This window comes from Tachypleus tridentatus, chromosome 9 (assembly GCF_004210375.1).
Source record: "Tachypleus tridentatus isolate NWPU-2018 chromosome 9, ASM421037v1, whole genome shotgun sequence".
Taxonomy (NCBI): Eukaryota; Metazoa; Arthropoda; class Merostomata; order Xiphosura; family Limulidae; genus Tachypleus; species Tachypleus tridentatus.
In genome coordinates, this window is record NC_134833.1 from 128,968,921 (window position 1) to 128,991,469 (window position 22,549).

The window sequence follows — 22,549 nt, forward strand, 5'->3', positions numbered from 1 at the left end:
AGGCAACTATTCACTAGTACAAGAATTCTTTTTCAAGAATGCGCCAGGGAGTAATTTTGTTTATTATTTCGTTTAGTTGCGTATTTCAGTTTAATTATACATGTTTGTTTAGTATTAAGCACAAAGCTATACAATGGGCTATCTGTGCTTTGCCCAACACGGGTATCGAAACCCGGTTTCTAGGAGGGTGACTTCGAAAACATACCGGTGTGCCACTGGACGTTTCAGTTTCATTCAATCATCGATAATATGTTTATTTATAAAAGTGTTTTTCAAAATCAACCTTTAGGCATTTAAGTTAGCGACTCTTGTAAACAATATTCGAACATTTTATATTTCTTTGTTTGTTGTTGAACATACAGTTGCAACTTTTGAACCTTACCATTGAGTTACATAATACAGTTTTAGAAACTAATGACTAATAACAACACAGTTATATTAGAATACACATGATATTACTGGAAAGTAAATCCAGCAAACTTAAGTAATAATTATTTTATTATTATTTCTTTATGCCTCTCGATTCCATGAAGGAACATATGGCTGCAATCTCTTGCGGATTCATTAACAGGCTGGTTTTTTTAAGTGAGTAGATTGTTAGCCCACCGCACAACCCCCAACCAGGAGTAGAAACCTTAGCCGTCCCTAATTTTGCAGTGTAAGACTAGAGGGAAGGTAGCTAGTCATCACCACCCACCGCCAACTCTTGGGCTACTCTTTTACCAACGAATAGTGGGATTGACCGTCACATTATAACGCCCCCATGGCTGAAAGGGCGAGCATGTTTGGCGCGACTGGGATGCGAACCCACGACCCTCGGATTACGAGTAGAACGCCTAACGCGCTCGGCCATGCCGGGCATTAAGTAATAATAAAACTACTAAAAGTTTCTTTTAACAAATTTCTGGTAACACAGTCATTAAAGGGATGCTAGAAATATTTTATTAGTCAGAATGAAAATCCTCTTTCAGAAGATTTTATGTCCTGTAAAGTTACTTCACAAGCTTTCTTCTTATCATCGAAGTGTTCCTTGTAACACTCCAGTTGAAATAGTTGCTGTTAAAGTTTAAGCGCCTGGAGCTGACAAAGTATTTAAATATCAACACATGTAAAACCTTTGATATAAACCACTCATACTACAGATGTTGATTTCTACGGTTTTCTTAATTCGGCCAATAAAGGTTGAAAATCAAAAGCGTAAGAATTTGTATTGTTTTGTATGAGCAATGTCATAACATTCTAATTGTTTATCGCACCAATAAAAACTGAGATAAAGAAGTGTATTGTTAATAATACGTATAATTTAACATTTATGCACAGGAATAGTGCTTGTTTGTTTTTTGAACTTCGCGCAAACCTACATGAGTGCTATCTATTTTTTATTTGTATGTTTCACATTATATTAGTCACAAGTTAATACATTATAATTTAACATTTGATAATAAAATTAGGTTTTCTCATCGTTTGAAAAGAACAGAGCTCGTGGAACGTGTGTGCACTTTTATTCAGTTTTATAAAGCTACAAGTACTACTTCATTTATAAAAAATTCTTTTTAATAATTATATAATTACGAACATTTTTCATGTTTATAAAGCAAAGTAATTTGGTCAATATAAATAAAAGAGAGAATTAAATTATAATTGAAAGTTAAACATATGACATCAACAATGCTGGGTTCTTTTGGAACGTTTCACAGACGTGAAAGTCTGTTTCTTATATATTAAATCTATATTATTAAGGGGAATTTATAATAATCCGCTGTCATGAAGCACACATTTTAACACGTAGTAAGGGAAATTACGATACAATGGCTTTCCAGACTTTCTTTAAATCCTGAATTTGAATGTTAAAGATAATGCGTGACGGTTTTATTTTTGAACTGTCAAATTCAATTATTTTTGGATTAATTTAAATTACACCGTATTTCTTTTTAAGCGATGGGAAAATATAGATATTTAAAACATGACAAATATTGATGTGAATTATATACAATTGCCATTATAACTATTACATAATAACTTTAGATGGACTTGCATATTAACAAAAGAAACCGAAATATTTTCTGGAATACAAAATTTTTTACTTAATCATAATGAAGACAAACACAAGGTTATAATTCCCTGTCTTTCTATTACACGATCTTCCTGAAGTTGGTCAGCAAGGTTTATAATTTATACTTTATAGGATCGGCATGGCATGGCAATTGCGGAGTTCCTGCGGACGTACAACGCTGGAAATCGGGTTTCAATACCCATGGTGGACAGAGCATAGACAGTCCATCGTGTATTTTGTACTGAATTTCAAAGCACTAACAAACTAACTAATTAGCTTCTCACCTAATACAATACCACAGATTTTTTAATAGTTGGCTGACCTAGAGAAGTGTGGACATTTTTTTCTGAAGAGAAAATACGTTCACAGGAGTTTGTGTGTGCGTATGTGTTTAGTAGAATACAAGTAATAAACTAAATGAAGAACAAAATAATTCTGAATATCTTGCAGTTTATTTATTTGAGGAACTTTTACATTTTCACCCTATAGAAATATAATTTCTTTTTTACGATTTATTATTTTTACCACATTTTTAAAGAGTAATTATACATTTCAATCCTTCAGTGAGTATTCATCGTCAACATGGTTGTTTGTCCTTCGTATCTTATTGTAGTAATATTTACTTAATACCCTGTGTGTTACTGTCATCGTCTGTCCTACTAAGATGAGATGTAACTAGATCTCTACCGATGGTTGGAGTAAATAATGATTGTTTGTCTCCAACAAACAGTGGGTCTGGCCAAACCAAAACGTGACGTCCAATACCAGAAGTAAATGATCGACCGAATCGAGGTGAAGGAATAAGTTGACGTGGAATAAGAGTTAGTTGTACATCTTTTTCTTCAGGCTGATCCACCTGAGGAAACGGAACCAGAACTACACGTTTGTCTTCTGACATTTTCTGGGATGTTCGTCCAACTCGAGGAAATGGAATCAAACCTTGTCTTTTGTCTTCCAACCAGCTCCAGGAAGATCGTCCAATACGAGAATAAGGAATAACGATCTGGCGTTTGTCGTCATCATAATTAAAGAAGCCTACGGTGAGAATTTATAGTTCGATTATAATAAATGTGAATGAATAACTGCAAATGTAATATAGCATATCAAAAAATAAAACTTTCTTGAATATACGTTTCGAGCATTTCGGAATTTACACTTATTATACGTCACTTAAATTTTATACCGTTAGTTTAGGACATTGTAGTAAGAAATACGTTTGATGAAAAATTTACAAGAAATAAGAACTATTTTGAAACTTTTTCTGGTTCCTTACCTGTAACTTCCCACATCATGAAGAAAAGAATAATGATTTTTATGGGATTTGAAGATGCTGCAAATGTCATAAACTTTTTACACATTTTGGACCAATGATAAAAATTATTGAATTTTTATAACAATAAAATTTCTTCAACTAATGTGTTCAACCACACCAACAATGACAGATCTTAGAGAGTTACTTGTCTATACTCTATGTGTGTATTGGATGACTTAACTTACGAGAGCTCCATCTCTATTTATACAGCTCTCTTTGTCTCTTGGTCTAGCTCGTGCCCACGTTCTTGTTAGTGTTAATGTTTATTGTTACAAACTTCATACCAGGATAAACCTTTATAAATTAGTCTACATTTCATTGTTTACGTATCTTCTTGACAAAGTTGTCTAACGGGTCTAACAAGAGATTTAGTGGTCAGCAGGACTCTTTTCGGCTAGTATACGTCTGGTGTCCAAACTGATCAATTAATGTTTATGTTGGAATTTGAAGCTCATTTAATAAAGAAAATGTCTCTAGTTTGTAAACATTATAAAAAGAATGTTTGGAACAGAACTACAAAGAACAATCTCTCACTTGTCCAAAGTATATTGGTAGGAAATCCTTTTAAATATAGTGATTGAAAGTTTTCTCCAGACAGATATTTTAGATTTTGTCAGTAATGTGTTAGTTCATCGAGAACTGGTGAACTTATCCTTAGAGATCAAAGTATATCACTTACTATAACATTTTTCGTGAGTTAAAATGTTTGTAACGTTTCTAAGTCACTTGGCGAGAGGCATTTTGTTAGAAAATTTTTAATTTTCATACAAAAGAAGTTTTCTCTATAGAAATCAGACCAAAAAATCTTACTTTTAACAACTATACATTTTAGGTTCTGAATAGAAACTTAAAGGTTACCATAGGAAAGATTCGCTTGTACGTGATAGACTTGATGTTAAATATCGGCAAGTTACTATAAAATATTTCTTATGAAGCGACTTTCATTTGTATCAGTGAAGTTTCTATTTTAATTCATTATTTAACGTAAAATGTGAATAAAATTTCGTAGTTTTGATTATACAAAATATTGATGTATTCGAGAAAGCGATATTATGAATTCAAAATGAAAATATAAATTACCCACGTTAGATGTCACATGTACAACGTACTCAGTTTTGGTTCACTCCTTTCTTCACTTACATTAGGCAGGTGATCAATGCTATAATCACGACAGTAGACAACTTAATTCAGATGAATGATCATATTGTAAATGATGAAAAATTTGTGTATTTTCTGTAAATCATAAATGTTTTAAATCGTTTGTAAAACATGATTTAGAGACTAGAAACATAACTCTTTATTTTTATATTTTTATCTCGGTTAATAATGAAAACATGTATTAGTCTATATTCATAAAAATATTTGGGTATCGTTAATTATTTAGTTCTATTTCTTGTTAACCACTGAGCAGTACAGTGTCGAATTCCTACCACAGAGAATGAACTCCAAATTTTAGAGTTATAAGCCCAGCCATATTAGTGACTTTGGAAGTATTTATAATCCCAAATAATATTCTATAGTTTCTAATTGTAAAGTAGCCAAACAGAGGTGTCAGAAGTTATGTCACAAATAATGTTTCTTGCTCGCGTAAAATATCTTTAATGTTACATTTGATGTGAATCTATTTAATGATGAAAACTATTCATTACAAAATTAAAATAGTAAAAAATGATAAAACAACAGGAACACACATACCTACATGACTTAACGACGAATACCTTCTTTCATAGAACATTTTAGCCCCAAAGGTTCAGAGAAAATGGAAACTCAAAATGTAGAAAGACATTTAAAGCTGGTGAACTGAATACAGTAAAATAAATAATTATTCAGTAGTTATCAATCATAATTAAATAATAGGTTCGTAGATCAGGTGACATGGCTTGGGTGGTATTTACGATCCGAAATGATAAAACAGACAAATGTTGCTGTCAACAAATTAACTTGCGAATGAGATTTGTTACCAATGTAATGTTCTTTGCGTTACCTTTGATGAGAAAATACTTAATGGCACCAATAACAAATCTCTCTGTTAAGCAAACCGAAATAACTTGACAAGGAATACTTTCTATTATAAAAAGTTAAGCCCCAGTGACTCAACGATAAATCAAAGATATTTTCACATTTAACTGCTGGTTATCAATAATAATGGTAGGAAGATTATGCTTTTAAACAAACAAACAAAAATTATTAAGAGTTTTCGCTTCTCTTGGGAGTTTCGAATTTTGACAGATCTCATTACTAATATTTATTTTCTATAAAGAGTATGGCAATATAAGTAACATTATACTGTACAATTTAAAGGTTCATGTTTAAACTGAATTAACGGCTGAAATTTGAGAATCGAGTTTACAATGATATACGTCGATTATTATTCATAGAAAATAGAATAATTTTTTATTTATATATATCTGTACGGTACTTAATAAAGAGAAATTCTTTACATGTACAATCAATATAGAAATATACATTTATAATTAGATATTACTACTATTCTTCAATTTCGCAAGATCGCAGAGCAAGTTAATATTTACAGAAAAAAGTATTTATGTCTAAACATCTTTAAAAGGAAACGTATAATATTCAAGTTCTATAATGTCGAACACAATTCAGTTGATCTTAAAATATTTTTAACTGAACAATCTGTGGTATTTATTTAGGCTTCGCGAAGAGAAACTTGAAGTATAATTCTTTGTGTCCATCCTGGTGTAAAATTAGATATTCGAGCTCTTTCTGAATATTCTAGACTGTTGTGAGAAATTACTAATCATTCGATGAAAACAAGACTAACTTGATGTGTACTTTTAGAGTGTTGTCAATGTGAGCTAAATCTCCCTAGTGTTCCCCACTGTGACAGGAGTACATCTAATGATTTACAACACTATAATCCAGGCCCGGTATTGCCAGATGATTAGGGCGTTCGCCTCGTAATCTAAGAATCTAATCGAATCCTCGTATCAACAAATAAGCTTGCCCTTTCAGCCGTGGGGACGTTCTATTTTGTCGGTTAATCCCACTATTCGTTGGTAAAGGAGTAGTCCAAGAGTTGGCGGGTTAGTCACCGCCGGGTATCGAACCCCTGATTTTAGGGTTGTAAATCGGGAGACATACCGCTGTTCCAGAGGGGGACTTGTCAGGAGACCATTGCAATAAGTTCTGTCATCTAAGAAATTGATTTCAATTACGGTAACATCAAATCTCTGTTGAGTGCTTATTGTACTACAATAAAAGTAAAGTTGATATATCTTAAGAAGGTTTATGTAGAATATAATTAAATTTATATTGTGATGAACAATTAGATCCAACAAAAGGATCGATTTGTTACAAATAATAAAATTAAATTGGAAAAGTAATATAAATTTGGAAAGTTATTTTTATTCATCACTCCTTCTTTATAAAAGTTCTCGCATTAACAAATATTGGTCAATAACAGTAATGTTCGATACTTACAAATCAGAAACAATAATATATATTAACTTTGTGTAAAACTAATAAAGATATATTATATCATAATCTTAGAACACAGATACCTCCAATGTACGTCCGACAGAGTTGACAAGAAAGATTAGTTTGATCAACTTTGGCAATATGCCATGAACTCATTAGACAGACAACTTACTGTACACAAAATTCTATAAGTTATCAAGTAAACGTGTTTACTCAGTAAGGAACATCTTCATAAAAATATCATTTATCATCATTTGTATCCTTGGTTAGAAACATCACAGGATGAAATAATAAGTGAGGTAATGGGACCAAAGCTGCACGTGAGTGGACTCAGTTACCTGATTAGAAATAATATCCTCAGATTTATCATTCAATTCACGAAGTATTTCGTTATTGTACATTATCCTCATTAACATATCTGTAGTCTCTATAACTGTTGGCTATTAAAAGATAAAAATATGCTCTAATTAAATGCATGTATTGCAATGAAGAAAATTTGCTGCTTTGAATAAATGTGATGTATATAATCCCAAAAACATAATTTCTGGTTTTGTTATCACATATTATCATAGCATGATTAAGATCTATTACAGTATTAATCTAAAATTTGGTGTAAGGTTTTAGACTTGACCCTTACATACCAAATTTTAATTCCGTCCTTCGCAGTAACAAAAGCAATGTAGTGTAGAGCCACACAAAACAACAACAAAAATATATTTATTATTATTATTATGAATAAAATAAGTTGCTATGTATTACAATTTTAAATAGCCTAGGACTGAGTCCAATTGTGATACAAATTTAAAAGTTAAATAATTGTTGATATGTATCCAATTTATGATTGACGGTTCACATTAAGCGAGCTAATTTCGGGTTGTGCGGGTGCAATTAAAGTAACAGTGAACTAGCTAGCTCTGAGTTATTTGCTGTTTGTTAAATGTCAAATTTTTAAACGCCAAAGTTATATTATGTCTTCGTAAAAATGTTAATATTTTGTGTGAATCCGTTCATGTTAAATGGTTTGTAACGTTCCACATTTATACAGTTACGACAGAAAGTGTTCGTACCCCTGCTTCGTGAATAGTTTTTCCTTCATAACTTAAAAAGTATCACGATTAGGATAATGAAAGTTTAGTATATTATAAATATTACAATAACACATTTGCATCTACGTAAATTTTTATGTAAATTAAACGACAAATAAACTGTTTATAAACAAATAACCAAATATAGGAGGGGCAGAAAGTGTTCGTGCGTCTACTTTAATGGTCAGTTGTGTAGTCTTTCAGGTAATTATTGGCGCAATCTCTCTCATAGCTCTCCATGATCGTTTGACAGTACTCAACTGGTATTTTCTTCCATTCTTCTTTACAGAAGGTCTCCAACTCTTGCAAGTTTTTCGGATGACGCTGATGAACCCTGGTCTTCAACTCATGCCAAACGTTTTAATTGGATTGAGATCGGGTGACAGCGATGGCAACTCCAAAACGCTTATATAGTTCCTCTGGAACCAGGATTGCACATATTTCGATGTGTGCTTAGGGTCATTGTCGTGCTGGAAAATCCAACGACGCCCAAGCCGCAAGTTCCGAGCATTATTCTTAATATAAGTGCCTAATATATCAACGTACTTTTCTTTTTTCATGATTCCGTTGACGCAGTGAAGGCTGCCTACACATAGAAGAGCTGAAGGAACCCCATAGCATGATCGAGCCACTTCCGTGTTTAACTGTAGGAACCGTGTTCTTTATGATTTCGTTCCCTCTTCTTACGGAAAATATAGCGAACGTCATTGTGGCCGAAAAGGTCGATTTTAGTCTCGTCTGACCAAAGAATACTCTTTTAATACGTAAAGGGTTTATCTACATGCTTTTTTGCATACCTCAGTCGTGCTTCTAAATAAACAGGCTTTAAATATGGAGTTCTACGAGGACGGCATGCTTTGAACCCAGAAGAGCGTAACATGTTCGTAACTGTAGAGGTGCTTACTTCAACCCCAGTTTCCATTACCAGTTTCTGTATGTCATTACGTGTTAAACGAAGGTTCCTACTAACTTCTCTGAGAACCTTCCTCTTGGTTCTCTCTGAAATTTTGGTGGGGCGTCCGGAACAAGGGAGGTTAGTAGTTGAACCTGTAAGCTTAAACTTGGCAATTATGTTTTGAACATTAGATTTTGGCACATTAAGTTGTGAAGCAATACCGGAAAGAGACACACGAGACTTGTATTTTACAATAATTCGGTTTTTTAAATCACTGTACAGTTGTTTCCTGTTCGCCATGATGACCAAGCAGATAATGAGGGAGACGGCGCTAAATTGCCGGAAGTACATTTTTTTGCTGGCTAAATTCCAATAATTATGAACCCAGTGTCTAGTTCTAGAATGGTATAATGTAGTTTATTCGCCAAACTAAAGAAAATTTTTACGGGAATATCAGTGTTTTTCACACGTTCTGAACTGTACGAACACTTTCTGCTCCTCTTATTTTTGATTATTTGTTTATAAACAGTTAATTTGTCGTTCAATTTACATAAAAATTAATGTAGATGTGTGTTAGTATAATATAATATATTATACGTATGTTAGCCTAATCGTGATACTTTTTAAGTTATGAGCAAAAAAACTACTCGGGACGCAGTGGTACGAACACTTTCTGTCGTAACTGTAAATGCTCCTTGTCAAATATTTGAAGTTTCTGATTAATAAGCGTTATTATAGCTTCCAAGGTTTATAATATATCAACAATAGGAAACAAATAAAATATACATTCTTTTGGCGCATCACTTTGGTTATATTTATTGGTGTGAGGACAGCTCTAAATACTTGAACTCAGGTAACAATATAGACGATACACTAGCGTTTACATGCATATACACATATATTGTTGTTTCGTACACTCGAGAATATTCTGAAGCTTTAGTGAATAGACGGAAATTTAACATTGTAAGTTTTGTACATTTTTAAATATAAATTTAACTTAGACAAACATGGATATTCTGGTTTAGGTAACTAGAATAAACCCAAAATCTTCTCGATTGAATAAATATCTCAAACATATTCGTTTAAAAAAACTATTTGCCAAAGTAAGGTTAAATATCAAAGTCTAAGGATAGTTTTTTTTAAATTTTCAATAACGATTTATCTCGGATAAATAGTGTGTAAAAAGAAGAAACATTAACAATGGTTTCCAATCGTGTTTTTACGACATCTTTACGTTAAAGTTCAAACTTGCAGTATAAAAAATTATTGTTTGTTTGGTGTTAAACACAAAGCTACAGAATGGGCTGTATTTGCTGCGCCCACAAGTGGTATCATACTTTGGTAAGGAAACCCAATTTTTAATGTTATAACTCCACAGGCTTGCCAATGAGTCACTGGAAGACGTAAAAGTTATTACTCATCAATATAATATATCGTAGGATCAAATTACTCGATAAACCGTGATGACCCTAAACTTTTCTGACTAAATAAGCTAATTTCACACAGGCCTGAAGAACAACTTAATACATCTAATTATGCTAATCTTAGTTAGCTTATCAGACCATAATATAATTTAAAATAAGATGTTATTTTTCTTTTTAGGGTTTGAAGTGTGAAATATGTTTTACTTTCAAATTTTGTCTACATTAATTATATATTTTCAAACACTGAATCATTATAACTAATCGCAGCCGTACACGTCATATGTAGATGAAGCCACACTTTACTTTCTTGTATTTATTGGTTCCATTAGTGCCCAGAAATCCCTTATTAATATTTATTTCTTGGTATTCTGATATTTACTGACGTATATCATGTCAAGGCCCGACATGGTCAGGTGATTAAGGCGCTTGATTCTTAATCTGAAAACCCGTCGTACAAAATATTATCGTCCTTTCAGTCGTGGGGGCGTTATAATTTGATGGCTAATTCCCCTATTCGTAGGTAAAAGAGTAGCCCAAGAGATTGAGTGGGTGGCGCTGACTTCCCTATAGTTTAACACTGCTAAATTAGGGACACGGCTGAAAGGGCAACAATGACGAAAGAAACAACATGCATTATATTGAAGTAACTTAAGTTTTATGAAACTTGAGAACTATCTTATTTTTTAATTTAAAGTTCTGGTTTTTATATATTCCTAGGGTCACGGGTTCGAATCCCGGTCACACATTTTCAGCCGTGGAGGCGTTATAATGTAACAGTCAATCCCACTATTCGTTGGTAAAAGAGTAGCCGAAAAGTTGGATGGTGGATGGTGATGACTAGCTGTCTTCCCTCTAGTCTTACACTGCAAAATTAGGGACAGCTAGCAAAGATAGCCCTCGTGTAGCTTTGCTCGAAATTCCAAAATAAACAAACAAACATTTTTATATGCACTTCAGATCTACTACACCTAGCTGTTAAAGCCGTGTTTGGTTTTACAAAATGTTCAAGAATTATATAAAATCACTTTCTTTGAAAGAATTTTCACATCGCGTCGTTAAACTAGTCATTAGAACAAAAAACATTACTCTAACAAAATGTGATACAGTTAAAACATTAATGTTCTAATCCTTTAGTACTCTTGAAACAAATACAAATACATTGTTTGATTATTATTCAAATGAGTCCGTTGCTTGATAGTTTGATTTTATTGACTTGAAGTGGACTTTGTGCTGGGAAATATATTTTAATAAATAAATAAATCACTGATGCCACCGACCTCTGCATTCATCAAACATCTGCCAAGTTTCTCTGTCAGAAAATACCAACAACGTTCAAAATCAATATTGTCTTTCAGATCTCATCAAAAACGCAACATTTCTGCGAGTGCGGCGAAAGGGAAAAATATAATCCCTGTAAACACTAGTTTAAGAAAGTGTAAAATCTTTCTTTTAAAAACTACCACGATTGTTTTATTAAATAAAAAGTAAGGCGTTAATCTAGGCTAAAAACTTTCTTTTAAATGGAATACAAAACCAAATTAAGGCCCGATTTTATTTTAATTGTTCGTCTTCTTCGCATACTCGAGATTTACGAACCGAAGAAGTATTTCCAAATAATTCTAAAGGATGCCCGGCATGATCAGGTGATTAAGGCACTCGACTTGTAACCTGATGGTCGCGGGTTCGAACCCCCTCACATTAAACATGTTTGCCCTTTCAGCCATGAGGTGTTATAGTGTGACAGTCAATCCCACTATTTGTTGGTAAAAGAGTAGTCAAAGCGTTGGCGGTGGGTGGTGATGCCTAGCTCTCTTCTCTCTAGTCTTGCACTGCTAAATTAGGGACGGCTAGCGCAGGTAGCCCTTGTGAAGCTTTGCGCGAAATTAAAAACAAAACAAAAATAAAACAACACTCTCGAGTTAAACTTAAAATACACATGTACTAAAGTAGGAACTGGAAGTGAAAGTGTGAATCAGATAATTCTTTCTTTTAGATAAACATTTCTAATTATGACTGCAAATAAAATCAATTTAGAATAAGTGTCTGTTTAAGCTGTTACTGAAAATATGAAAGTCACTGAAGCCTTTCTCGAATACTGAGAGAGCCATGTTAAAGAGTGATTGACGAATTATGTAATATATTGAGAGTTTCTTTAATTTCAATTTCGCGTAAAGTTGTCCCTAATTTAGCAGTGAAAAAACAAGAGAAAACATCTAGTCCTCATCACCCATCGTCAACTCTTGGGCTATAATTTTACTGACGAATAGTGGAATTGACCGACACATTATAAAGTTCACACTGATGAAAAGGCTATTATATACTCTTCAAAAAAAGAAACGCAAAAGGGATATTTTTGTTATTTTAAAGAGAAATATATGTAATAACGTTACAAGCTCAGGGTATGTGATGTTACACGTGTTAAGGCAGTGATTATCAGACCAAAATGACAATAAAAGTTGTGCACTTTGAAAACGGAGGAAAACATCGGATTTTTCGCCAAAACGCATGCGTGTCCAATAAATTTGTTTGATAGATCTGCATGTTCTGCAAGTGCAACATGTGCAAAATCTCTATAAAAGTGACGGGTTCTCGGTTTCCATAGCTCAGTGTTAAGCCACCGACACGCAATACAGTTACGCCAAGACTGACTGAAGCACAACGCAACAACGCCATTGGTCGTTTGGGAGCAGGCGAATCTCGATCAGATGTTGCCAGAGCTGTGAATGTCCACCCAAGCACCATCACAAGGCTGTGGAATCGTCACCAACAACATGGATCAACTTGTGACCGTCCACGATCTGGCAGACCTCGTGTGACCACGCCCGCATAAGATCACTACATCCAGTAACGTTACCTTCGGGATAGGACCACCACTGCGACGTCTACTGCCTCAACCGATCAGACCGTACGCAACCGTCGACGAGATTCTTAGGCCCCATGTGCAACCCATCATGGTGAACGTCAACGACGTTTTTCAACATGAAAACGCCGTCCTCACACAACCCGACTCACGACTGTCTTTTTGAGACATCACAACATAAACGTTCTTCCCTGGCCCTCCAGATCACCAGATTTAAATCCCATCGAACATCTTTGGGACGAGTTGGACCGACGTCTGCGACAACCTCAACCGCAGACTCTACCTCAGCTTGCAGCAGCTTTGCAGGCTGAGCGGACAGCTATTCCACAGGATGTGATTCGTCATCTCATCGCTTCCATGGGCAGGAGATGCCAAGCAGTTATTGATGCTCACGGGGGGCATACTCGTTATTGACGTTGAGTGACGTTAAACTTCATCTAGTGAGCGTGGACTTCGCCTTTGCAGACTTTGGATGTTCAGCAGTGAATGTGCAAAGTTTCACACATGTCATACAGAACTACCCGGAATAAACTTGTTAACAATATGCCTCAAAATTTGTCTTTTGCGTTTCTTTTTTTGAAGAGTATATTATCTTCAGTTTGTTTTGTTGTTTACCGTCGTACCCAAACCTGGGATTACTATACGCAATTTATTTATCTATTTCTGTTCCAAAGTTATATTTTGTAATTTTTTTCTTTATTTAATTTCCAGATGTCGCTTATTAATATGTGTTACTTGATGTTATGGTAAGTTTCTGAAATAGTAGTAGTTTCTAAGGTGATTTCCCGCTATCCCTAATACTGACCTACTGAGAGGGGGAAAGGATTCCAGTCAAAAGCACCCTACCAATCACTAGTGATCTACGCTAAAATAATGACGGTCACTCTCATAACACACTCACAACTTAACATGTGCGCAGTACTTTATGACATTGCGTGGATTCAAATCCACTTCACGAACTTCTGTAACATACATTCACCAACACGCCCAACCCTATCAATTTGAAATATTTCATGGTAAACTTCTATGTCGATAAAATTACAATTGAAACATTTGTTCTAAATTTTACAGCTTTTGTAAATATCTGGAAAGTAAAACAACTCTTCAGTCTTTGAATTTCAACTGGATTCCAGATTGGAATATACGTGATTTTAGAAGGATTGAAAGAATGTAAACTTATTGTTCATAGGTAATAATGATCGCCTAAGATGTGTTGGCTGAAAGGATAGGTTCATCACAAAAATCACCCAACCACACAAGTTTATCAATAATATGTCGTATTTATTTAGAAAATATTAGTCACTATCAAATAATTACAGTTATTACTTCGGTAAGTTATTTTGGGATGCGTGAATTTCGTCAGATCCATTATATCTTTCGGTGGATTTCATCGTGAAATCTTAATTTCAGATCTTTCCACGTACACTTCATAATAATAACTCTCGAAGTATTCTATTGTGAAGTTCTGGTTTCATTGGTTTCCATGTATACTTCAGAATAATAACTAAGCCACTAAGTTACAATTAACATTTAAAAGTGTGTTAAGTTTGTTGAAACGCTACTTCTATAACGTGTTTTAACTAATCTTAGAAATTGACAACACTAACGCAATTCGTTTACAAACATTACTAAATTCAACGTCACAGAAAACACGTCTCTCTCATTAAACGTAACATTTTACGATGTTAAATAAAAAATTAGCGAAATCCACTTGATTTTGGTTTTGGTTTTCAGAGGGCATTTTAATGTATTGAAATCGCAATACGTTTTTGAAGAAAGTTAACATAACTTCCAAAAGCTGTCGGATTATCGGGTATCTTGTTTTTTGTTAATTGAATCCCGACAGTGTTTAGATGGTTTACTACATCTTTCAGTTGTAAATATTGTTTGTTTGTTTTCGAAATTTCGCACAAAGCTACTCGAGGGCTATCTGTGCTAGCCGTCCCTAATTTAGCAGTGTAAGACTAGAGGGAAGGCAGCTAGTCATCACCACCCACCGCCAACTCTTGGGCTACTCTTTTACCAACGAATAGTGGGATTGACCGTCACATTATACACCCCCACGGCTGGGAGGGCGAGCATGTTTAGCGCGACGCGGGCGCGAACCCGCGACCCTCGGATTACGAGTCGCACGCCTTACGTGCTTGGCCATGCCAGGCCGCTCAGTTATAAATAAAACAATTATTGAGAACTGTATAGGCAACACTAAAAGTCTGTTTGTTTGTTTTTTTACCTAGATTTCTCTGATGTAATAACAATTAATGCACTACAAAAGGATTTCTGTACATAACTTTCTACTGGTATGGTAATAAAATGGTAATGTCCTAATCCAATCACCAAACGCCTATACTACAGCATTGTTATATGTGAAAAAAGTCTAATTTTAAAATTTTACTCATGACGATGACATTTAAAAACCTTAAAGTGTGATGACATTTTAAAAACCTTAAAGGGTGATGACATTTAAAAAACCTTAAAGTGTGATGACATTTTAAAAACCTTAAAGGGTGATGACATTTAAAAACCTTAAAGTGTGATGACATTTAAAACCTTAAAATGTGATGACGTTTACAAACCTTAAAATGTCATGACATTTAAAAACCTTAAAGTGTAATGACATTATAAAGCCTTAAAGTGTCACGACATTTATAAAACTTTAAGGTGTGATAATAATTTTAAAAAAACTTAAAGTGTAATGACATTTTAAAACCTTTAAGTGTGATGACATTTAAAAAACCTTAAAGTCATGGCATTTAAAAGAACCTTAAAGTGTGATGACATTATAAAACCTTAAAGTGTGATGACATTTATTAATATCATGTTCTATTGATATTACCATGAAGACGTTTGGTTGAATTTTATTTATAACTCAAACTTAGAAATCATGTAGTGTTTGTAAATACAATTAAAGTGTTTGTTTGTTTAATTTCTATAAAACGAATAACTTATTTCAAATCGATCTATATAATCTACTCAAAGATAATTACTCAAAGTCACAATTACGACCTTATATTTTATAAGATACGAGTTATAATTTTTGCAATGTTTTGTCACCAGAACTACGCAATGTCCGTAGTATATTACGAATGCGTCGATTAATGAAATTCTTCACTAACCAAAACATAAAACAAATTGCTCATAATCACCTATAACAGCAATAATTTTTCTACGCAAAATGTTTTGTATATTTTCAAACAGCTTTCTAACTGAAGTAAAACTATCAAATAAAACATAAATAACAACCAAAGATTTTCAAAAGCGGTCCTGTCCCAATTTCGTTTATCATAATTAAAAAATAAAACAGCAACAAAACTTATAAACTTGACAATAATTCTGTTGTTATGAACATTTACTATCCTATACGATTTCAACTAAACATAATTTTAGAGCAAATGTTATTAAAGTTCTATCGTTTTTTATATTCATAGTATGTACATGTTTTTGTTATCCACGAAACGGAATATAAAAGCATAATCGGCCTGGCATGGCCAGGTTGGTTAAGGCGTGCGACTTGTAATCTGAGGGTCGCAGGTTCGCATCCCAGTCGCACCAAACATGCTCGCCTTTTCAGTCGTGGGGGCGTTGTAATGTGACGGTCAATCCCACTATTCGTTGATAAAAGAGTAGCCCAAGAGTTGGCGGTGGGTGGTGATGACTAGCTGTCTTCCCTCTAGTATTACACTGCTAAATTAGGGACGGCTAACGCAGATAGCCCTCAAATAGCTTTGCACGAAATTCAAAAAACAAATAAACAAGCAAAAGCATAACAGAAATTAAGTAAGATGAAAGAAACTTCGATAAGTCATGAATAGTCTGCACTTCATTTATTCAAGAAATACTATACACAAGTATCTTCAACATTGCGTAATTTTGTAAAGCTACTGGTGAAACTCCTTACATATTTCAGTATTAAAGCATCAGTTGAGTTTCCAGCAGGTACAAGGTCCTTTGGTCTTCCATGTCTTTAGTTTAGTGAGCTACCATTAACGTTCTGATGTACTATGTTACTAACAGTGTTGTCGTCATTCAACCTGTCCACTCTGAGTGTGAAAGGAGTTCTAATGTCACGTGGAGTAAAGAATGATCGTTTTTCTTCTTCACGGTGAACAAGCACAGAGTAGGGCAATATAGAATTGTGACGTTTAATACCAGGAATATATGATCGTCCGAATCTTGGTGCAGGAATGACTTGACGTAATTTCATGTTAAGATCTTTACCGTGTGAATTGGGTATCTCATTCTTTGTTTGATAATCTGCGTTTTGGTTTTCGTGATAAGATGACAATACAGAATGGTGCTGAATTAAACTGTTGTCACCCATAATATCTCTTTTAGGGTTGTAGTACGCATGTCCAGCTCGTGGAATGAGGGTTAGTTGAAACTGTTTATCTTCAGACCTACCCAGACGAGGAAACGGAACTAGGCCTTGACGTTTGTCTTCCGTCATGTCCCAGGAAGGTCGTCCAACTCGAGGATAAGGAATTACGTCCTGACGTTTTCCTTCCATCCAAGTCGAAGAAAATCGTCCATGTCGAGGATATGGAATGATAGTTTGACGTTTGTCTTCATCAAAATTACCATAACCTGGAGACAATAACGTACAGTTCATTTTTACTTCTTACAATAAGAAACAATAACTCTTCCTTCGTCATGACATTAACTTAAGTTTTCTAAGCACGATATATGTAGATATATATATATGCGTGTATAACAGATAATTCTATAACCAAGTTGAACATATATTTTCATAAATTTAGAAGTACATCTTTTAATCAGTTAAATTTTAAAATAATCGTGATATGTATTTACAATATTCTATATATGAAAAATTCTTTAACAGAATGGAACAAAGATAGTTAGAAACAATTCCAGAACTTGTTCTGGTTTCTTACCCGTAACGTGCCATATCATCAACAGTAGAATAATGATTTTCAGAGGATTTGAAGATGCTGCAAATGTTATAAGTTCTTTCCACATCTTGGATCAAGGATAAAAAATATAGAATTTTTTATAACAATAATTTTTTTTTCAACTGTTGCGTTGAACCACACACAAGCAACGACAGATCGTAGAGAGTTACTTGTGTATACTAATGTGTCTATTGGATGATTTGACTTACGAGAGCTCCACCTTTATTTATACAGCTCTCTTTGTCTCTTGGTCTAGCTCGTGCCCACGTTCTTGTTAGTGTTAATGTTTATTGTCACAGACTACATACCAGGATAAACCCTTATAAATTAGGATGTTGATGTTTTTTATTGTTTGAAAATAAGTTTTTCTTTGTGATTTTTGTCGTCCGAAGCATCTAAACAAGAGATTTAGTAGTCAGCGGGAAACTGTCTAGATAAACCTAATGTCAAAACTGACGTAATAGAGTTTATCTTGATACTGAAAGCTGTTTAACAGAAAAACTTCTCTTCATATTGAAAAAGTTTGCCAAGAGAAGGTGGGAAACAAAATTACAAATATATGACACTCCACTAAACGTTATTAGATACATATTGTTGCGGTTGTCGAAATATTTGAAATTTCGTAATTTCAGCTTTTTGTTTTGAATTTCGCGCAACGCTACACGCGGGCTATCTGCGCTAACCGTCCCTAATTCAGCAGTGTAATACTAGAGAAAATTCAGCTAGTCATCGCCATTCGCCGACACCTCTTGGGCTACTCTTTTACCAACGAATAGTGGGATTGGCCGTCACATTATAACGCCCACACGGCTGAAATAGGGAGCATGTTTGGTGCGACGGAGATTCGAACCCGTGACTCTCAGGTTACGAGTCGAACGCCTTAACCCATTTGGCCATACCAGGCCGACCTTTTTCTACACCCAACAGTTATTTCTAAGCGCTACAAAAATTTGTAAAGTAATTTAATTATAGGAACATATGTACGATACAAATTCGTAACTATGAGACTTGCTACAACATAACAATATTTCATGTGCTTAATCATGTGAGATGTATTTCCGTATCCTTGCGTAGTTTACATCATGTTATTACCGTGCCTTTACATAATGTATTTCCTGATTTGTACAGTACTTTTGAATAATTTGTATCTTGCTTTTGAAACAAAAATAAGTGATTCAAACTATGAAAACTAAACATATACATTCCTTTTAAAACCTGTAATAATTCTCATATTATTATTGCAACTTCTGTCTTCCAGTTCGCTAGATAGTAAATAATCATCAATAACATAATATAAGCGGTTTGTAATATAGATTTTTTTGGTTTAGTTTATTTTTCCATAAAGTGATTTTTCATTTCAATACCCCCTAGCGTCAAAGTGGAATGTTTGCAGACTTAGACCGCTAGAAAGCGGTTTTCGATAGCTGTGGTGGACAGAGCACAGATAGCCAATTGTGTTCTTTGTGCTGAACTACGAATAAAATTCATTTTAATGAAATAAAATTAGTGTATTATCCGACAAGGATAACCCAAGAACTATTTACAATTGTTTTTCCTAAGTTTAAAAAAAAGACGAAATAAACATACGCACCAGTCAACAGCTTCCACCGGCAACTTTCAATTCAGGACAGTCATTGTTAAATTAATTTAGAAAACAAGAGAAAAGAAAAGCTTTAAATTAAGTAAAAATAGTATACATTTGGTCACATTTAAACTCACTACTTATCTGATATAACTTATTATCGTTACAGTTAACAATGAATTAAATATTTAAAGAATGTATTAAGTAAAAATAGTATACATTTGGTCACATTTAAACTCACTACTTATCTGATATAACTTATTATCGTTACAGTTAACAATGAATTAAATATTTAATGAATGTATTAAGTAAAAATAGTATACATTTGGCCACATTTAAACTCACTACTTATCTGATATAACTTATTATCGTTACAGTTAACAATGAATTAAATATTTAATGAATGTATTAAGTAAAAAAGGTGTTACATTAAGGTTACAACACAAGTTGTTCTGTGTATCCAAGACAAATATGTCGAGTTTATTCACTTGGAGATAAGCTACATTTTAATTTAAAAAAAAAAAACATTTTTCTCTGAAAAGACCTCATGCCTAATTTTTGTTGAGAACCTTAACTACATTCCTGGTTAATTTGACATCGATATAGGAAGAAACCTCTGGTTGCAGTGATCTTGCTGTCACGACTAGGAATATAATTATTTGTTATTTTTCCGAAAGGCGACAGAAATAATTTTAATACACAGACCACGAAAGGGAATCCCACAGTATGTACTTGTTTGGGTGGTTGTTTAAAAACTTCACGCAAAACTACTCGAAGGGCTACTTGTGCATAACAGTCCCTAATTTTGACGTGATAATCTAGATGGGCAACAGCTAGTCAATAGCATCACCCATCACAGACACTAGGTTGAGTTACTCTTGCCTGATGGAATAGTGGAATGTGCTGTCACCTCTCATAGTGCATCTGCGGTCACAGAGTGCAAAGCATGTTTACACGGCAACAGGAGGTGGCTAAGCCTTCGGATTCATAGTTCGGACACCTTAGCTACAAGGCTAAACCGAGCCACCATTGAATATGCATTTTGATTTACGTATAAATCACTTGCAAACAACGATTCTGAAAGTCAAAAATTAAGAAAAAGAGAGACTGTGAATTATTATTTGTATCAGTAAAACTTTTTGTGTGTTTTTCTTACATCAAAGCCACATCAGGCCATCTGCTGCGTCCATCGAGTGGCAATCGAATCCCTTGCAAATTCGAAGACTTATCTTAGCGGGGAACAAATAAAACTGAAAGAATTACTCACGCCACAGATACTGCTGTTGTGCGTGTCTTGAAGATAATTCTTTTTAGTACGTTTGTCGTTAATGATGTATTTTAGCTCCAAATTGGCTCAACGATAAGTTTGAGGAGTTTTAGCTCTAAAGTTCGGAGTTCGATCTCTGTGATGGGTACAACACAGATAGCTGGCTCACTTTGCAGTTCTGTGCTGAAAAAAATCTAACAAACAAAGGAAATATTGATTACGTCTATATTAATACCGATAAATTTAATTTTAAAATATTTGTGCAAGTACAAAATAAAACAGAAAAATTATATAGATGTTTCGCTCATACACACATATAGGTGATAAGTTATTAAACAACGCATCGATCTCAAGCTCTGTGTGAGACGCTTGACATAATAGAATACGAACTGACAGTTGACACTCGGCGTAGGTATGAAACTTGACCCCTGCTTTGGCTCAAAATTAGTTTAGTAATGGGTTTTAAGTATGTTGTTTACTGTTTAAGAGCAGCACACAAACCTTCATTTTTGAAGAACTTTAATTATCATAATTAAACATGCGTATATAAGCACACACGCAAACACGCCTTTTTACTGAGATAAAAATGATCATAAACATATGTGGAGTTGTAGACATGGGCGTAGCCGGGGAAAGAGGTTAAACTACAACCTTAATATTCTTTAAAATCTAAAATTTTCTATGTTTTCTGATTTAAATAAACAAATACATGATTTTCATGCCAGTCTCGTAAAATCTCTGTGCAGAAGAAAATGTTCACAGTTTTTTTTATAAGTGTCCCCTCTGTGGGACAGCAATAAGTCGACAGTCCTTACAACGCTAACTCCGATGTTGATACCCTGCTTTATACACAGCAGGTGATCCCTGTGTAGGTTTGGTCTAAAACAAACAAACATAGCTCATGGATAAAGTCCCTCTACACACAAACACCGCGTATCGCCGGTCATGCCCCTGGAAATATGTATTTCGTCTCTGAGTCTGTGTAGAATACCGAAGGTGTTCAAATATTTTATTCTAGACGTTTTATCAGCTATTCAGAAAGAAAACAACTAAAATTAAAGTATAGCATATTTGACGCGTTTCAACCATGTCTGTACACCTGTAGTTTTTTACATTGAATATCTATATAGCTTCAGAGCACAAACTGTGGCTTGTTCGATTTTATAAAATATCTTATATTATTTTCAGGTCAACAACTGCATTATATATTCTTGTTTTATTCTGGGTATCAAATGGTATTCTACAGATTCAGGACCCTCGTTTTCAGTTCAATACGAACGTGTTTTTATTTCACTATTAACTAAAATTACTACATTACACAATTAACACAAATTACATTAAGTAATTATTTCAACGTAATGCGATAAACAAATAAATGAATAAGAAAAGAAATACTTGTTGCATACAGGAATAAACGTCTGTTGCATGCTGTTACAAATGGCATTTAATACTCCATCAAAAATGTCACATTTTGAGTAATAATTACTTCTTAAAACTGTTTTAAACGTCATAATTTGTATAGGTACGTATACATTTGTCAGTTGGTTTGATACCGCATTAATGTAATATGCATCATCTCATGAAGAAATTCAATATATATATATATATATATATTTAAATATCCAAACGGCAGTAGATTAATATATTTTAGGTCATAAGTGACAACTATAGAAATGTTAAGTTGAATGAAAATAAACAAGACTTTTTTAATAACCGA

The 22,549-nt window shown here is 33.9% G+C and overlaps 2 protein-coding genes across 2 annotated transcripts; both read right to left on the reverse strand.

Annotated features, from left to right (window-relative positions):
* Positions 1 to 2,582: 2,582 nt before the first annotated feature.
* LOC143227250 (uncharacterized) lies at positions 2,583 to 3,524 on the reverse strand. The gene is made up of 2 exons (XM_076458719.1): positions 3,327 to 3,524; positions 2,583 to 3,088 (listed from the first exon to the last, which is right to left on the reverse strand). Exons 1-2 carry the CDS (start codon positions 3,409 to 3,411, stop codon positions 2,673 to 2,675), a joined length of 501 nt encoding a protein of 166 aa, XP_076314834.1. The 5' UTR covers positions 3,412 to 3,524; the 3' UTR covers positions 2,583 to 2,672.
* Positions 3,525 to 16,890: 13,366 nt separating this feature from the next.
* Positions 16,891 to 18,166, reverse strand: LOC143227251 (uncharacterized). Its single transcript, XM_076458720.1, has 2 exons — positions 17,966 to 18,166; positions 16,891 to 17,657 (listed from the first exon to the last, which is right to left on the reverse strand). Exons 1-2 carry the CDS (start codon positions 18,048 to 18,050, stop codon positions 17,038 to 17,040), a joined length of 705 nt encoding a protein of 234 aa, XP_076314835.1. The 5' UTR covers positions 18,051 to 18,166; the 3' UTR covers positions 16,891 to 17,037.
* Between the last annotated feature and the right edge of the window lie 4,383 nt (positions 18,167 to 22,549).

Coding starts and splice junctions, on each gene's coding strand:
- LOC143227251 (XM_076458720.1), bottom strand. CDS start 18,050: ATGTGGAAAGAACTTATAACATTTGCAGCATCTTCAAATCCTCTGAAA. Junction 17,658..17,965: donor GATGATATGGCACGTTACGG/GTAAGAAACCAG, acceptor TATTGTCTCCAG/GTTATGGTAATTTTGATGAA.
- LOC143227250 (XM_076458719.1), bottom strand. CDS start 3,411: ATGTGTAAAAAGTTTATGACATTTGCAGCATCTTCAAATCCCATAAAA. Junction 3,089..3,326: donor CATGATGTGGGAAGTTACAG/GTAAGGAACCAG, acceptor TTCTCACCGTAG/GCTTCTTTAATTATGATGAC.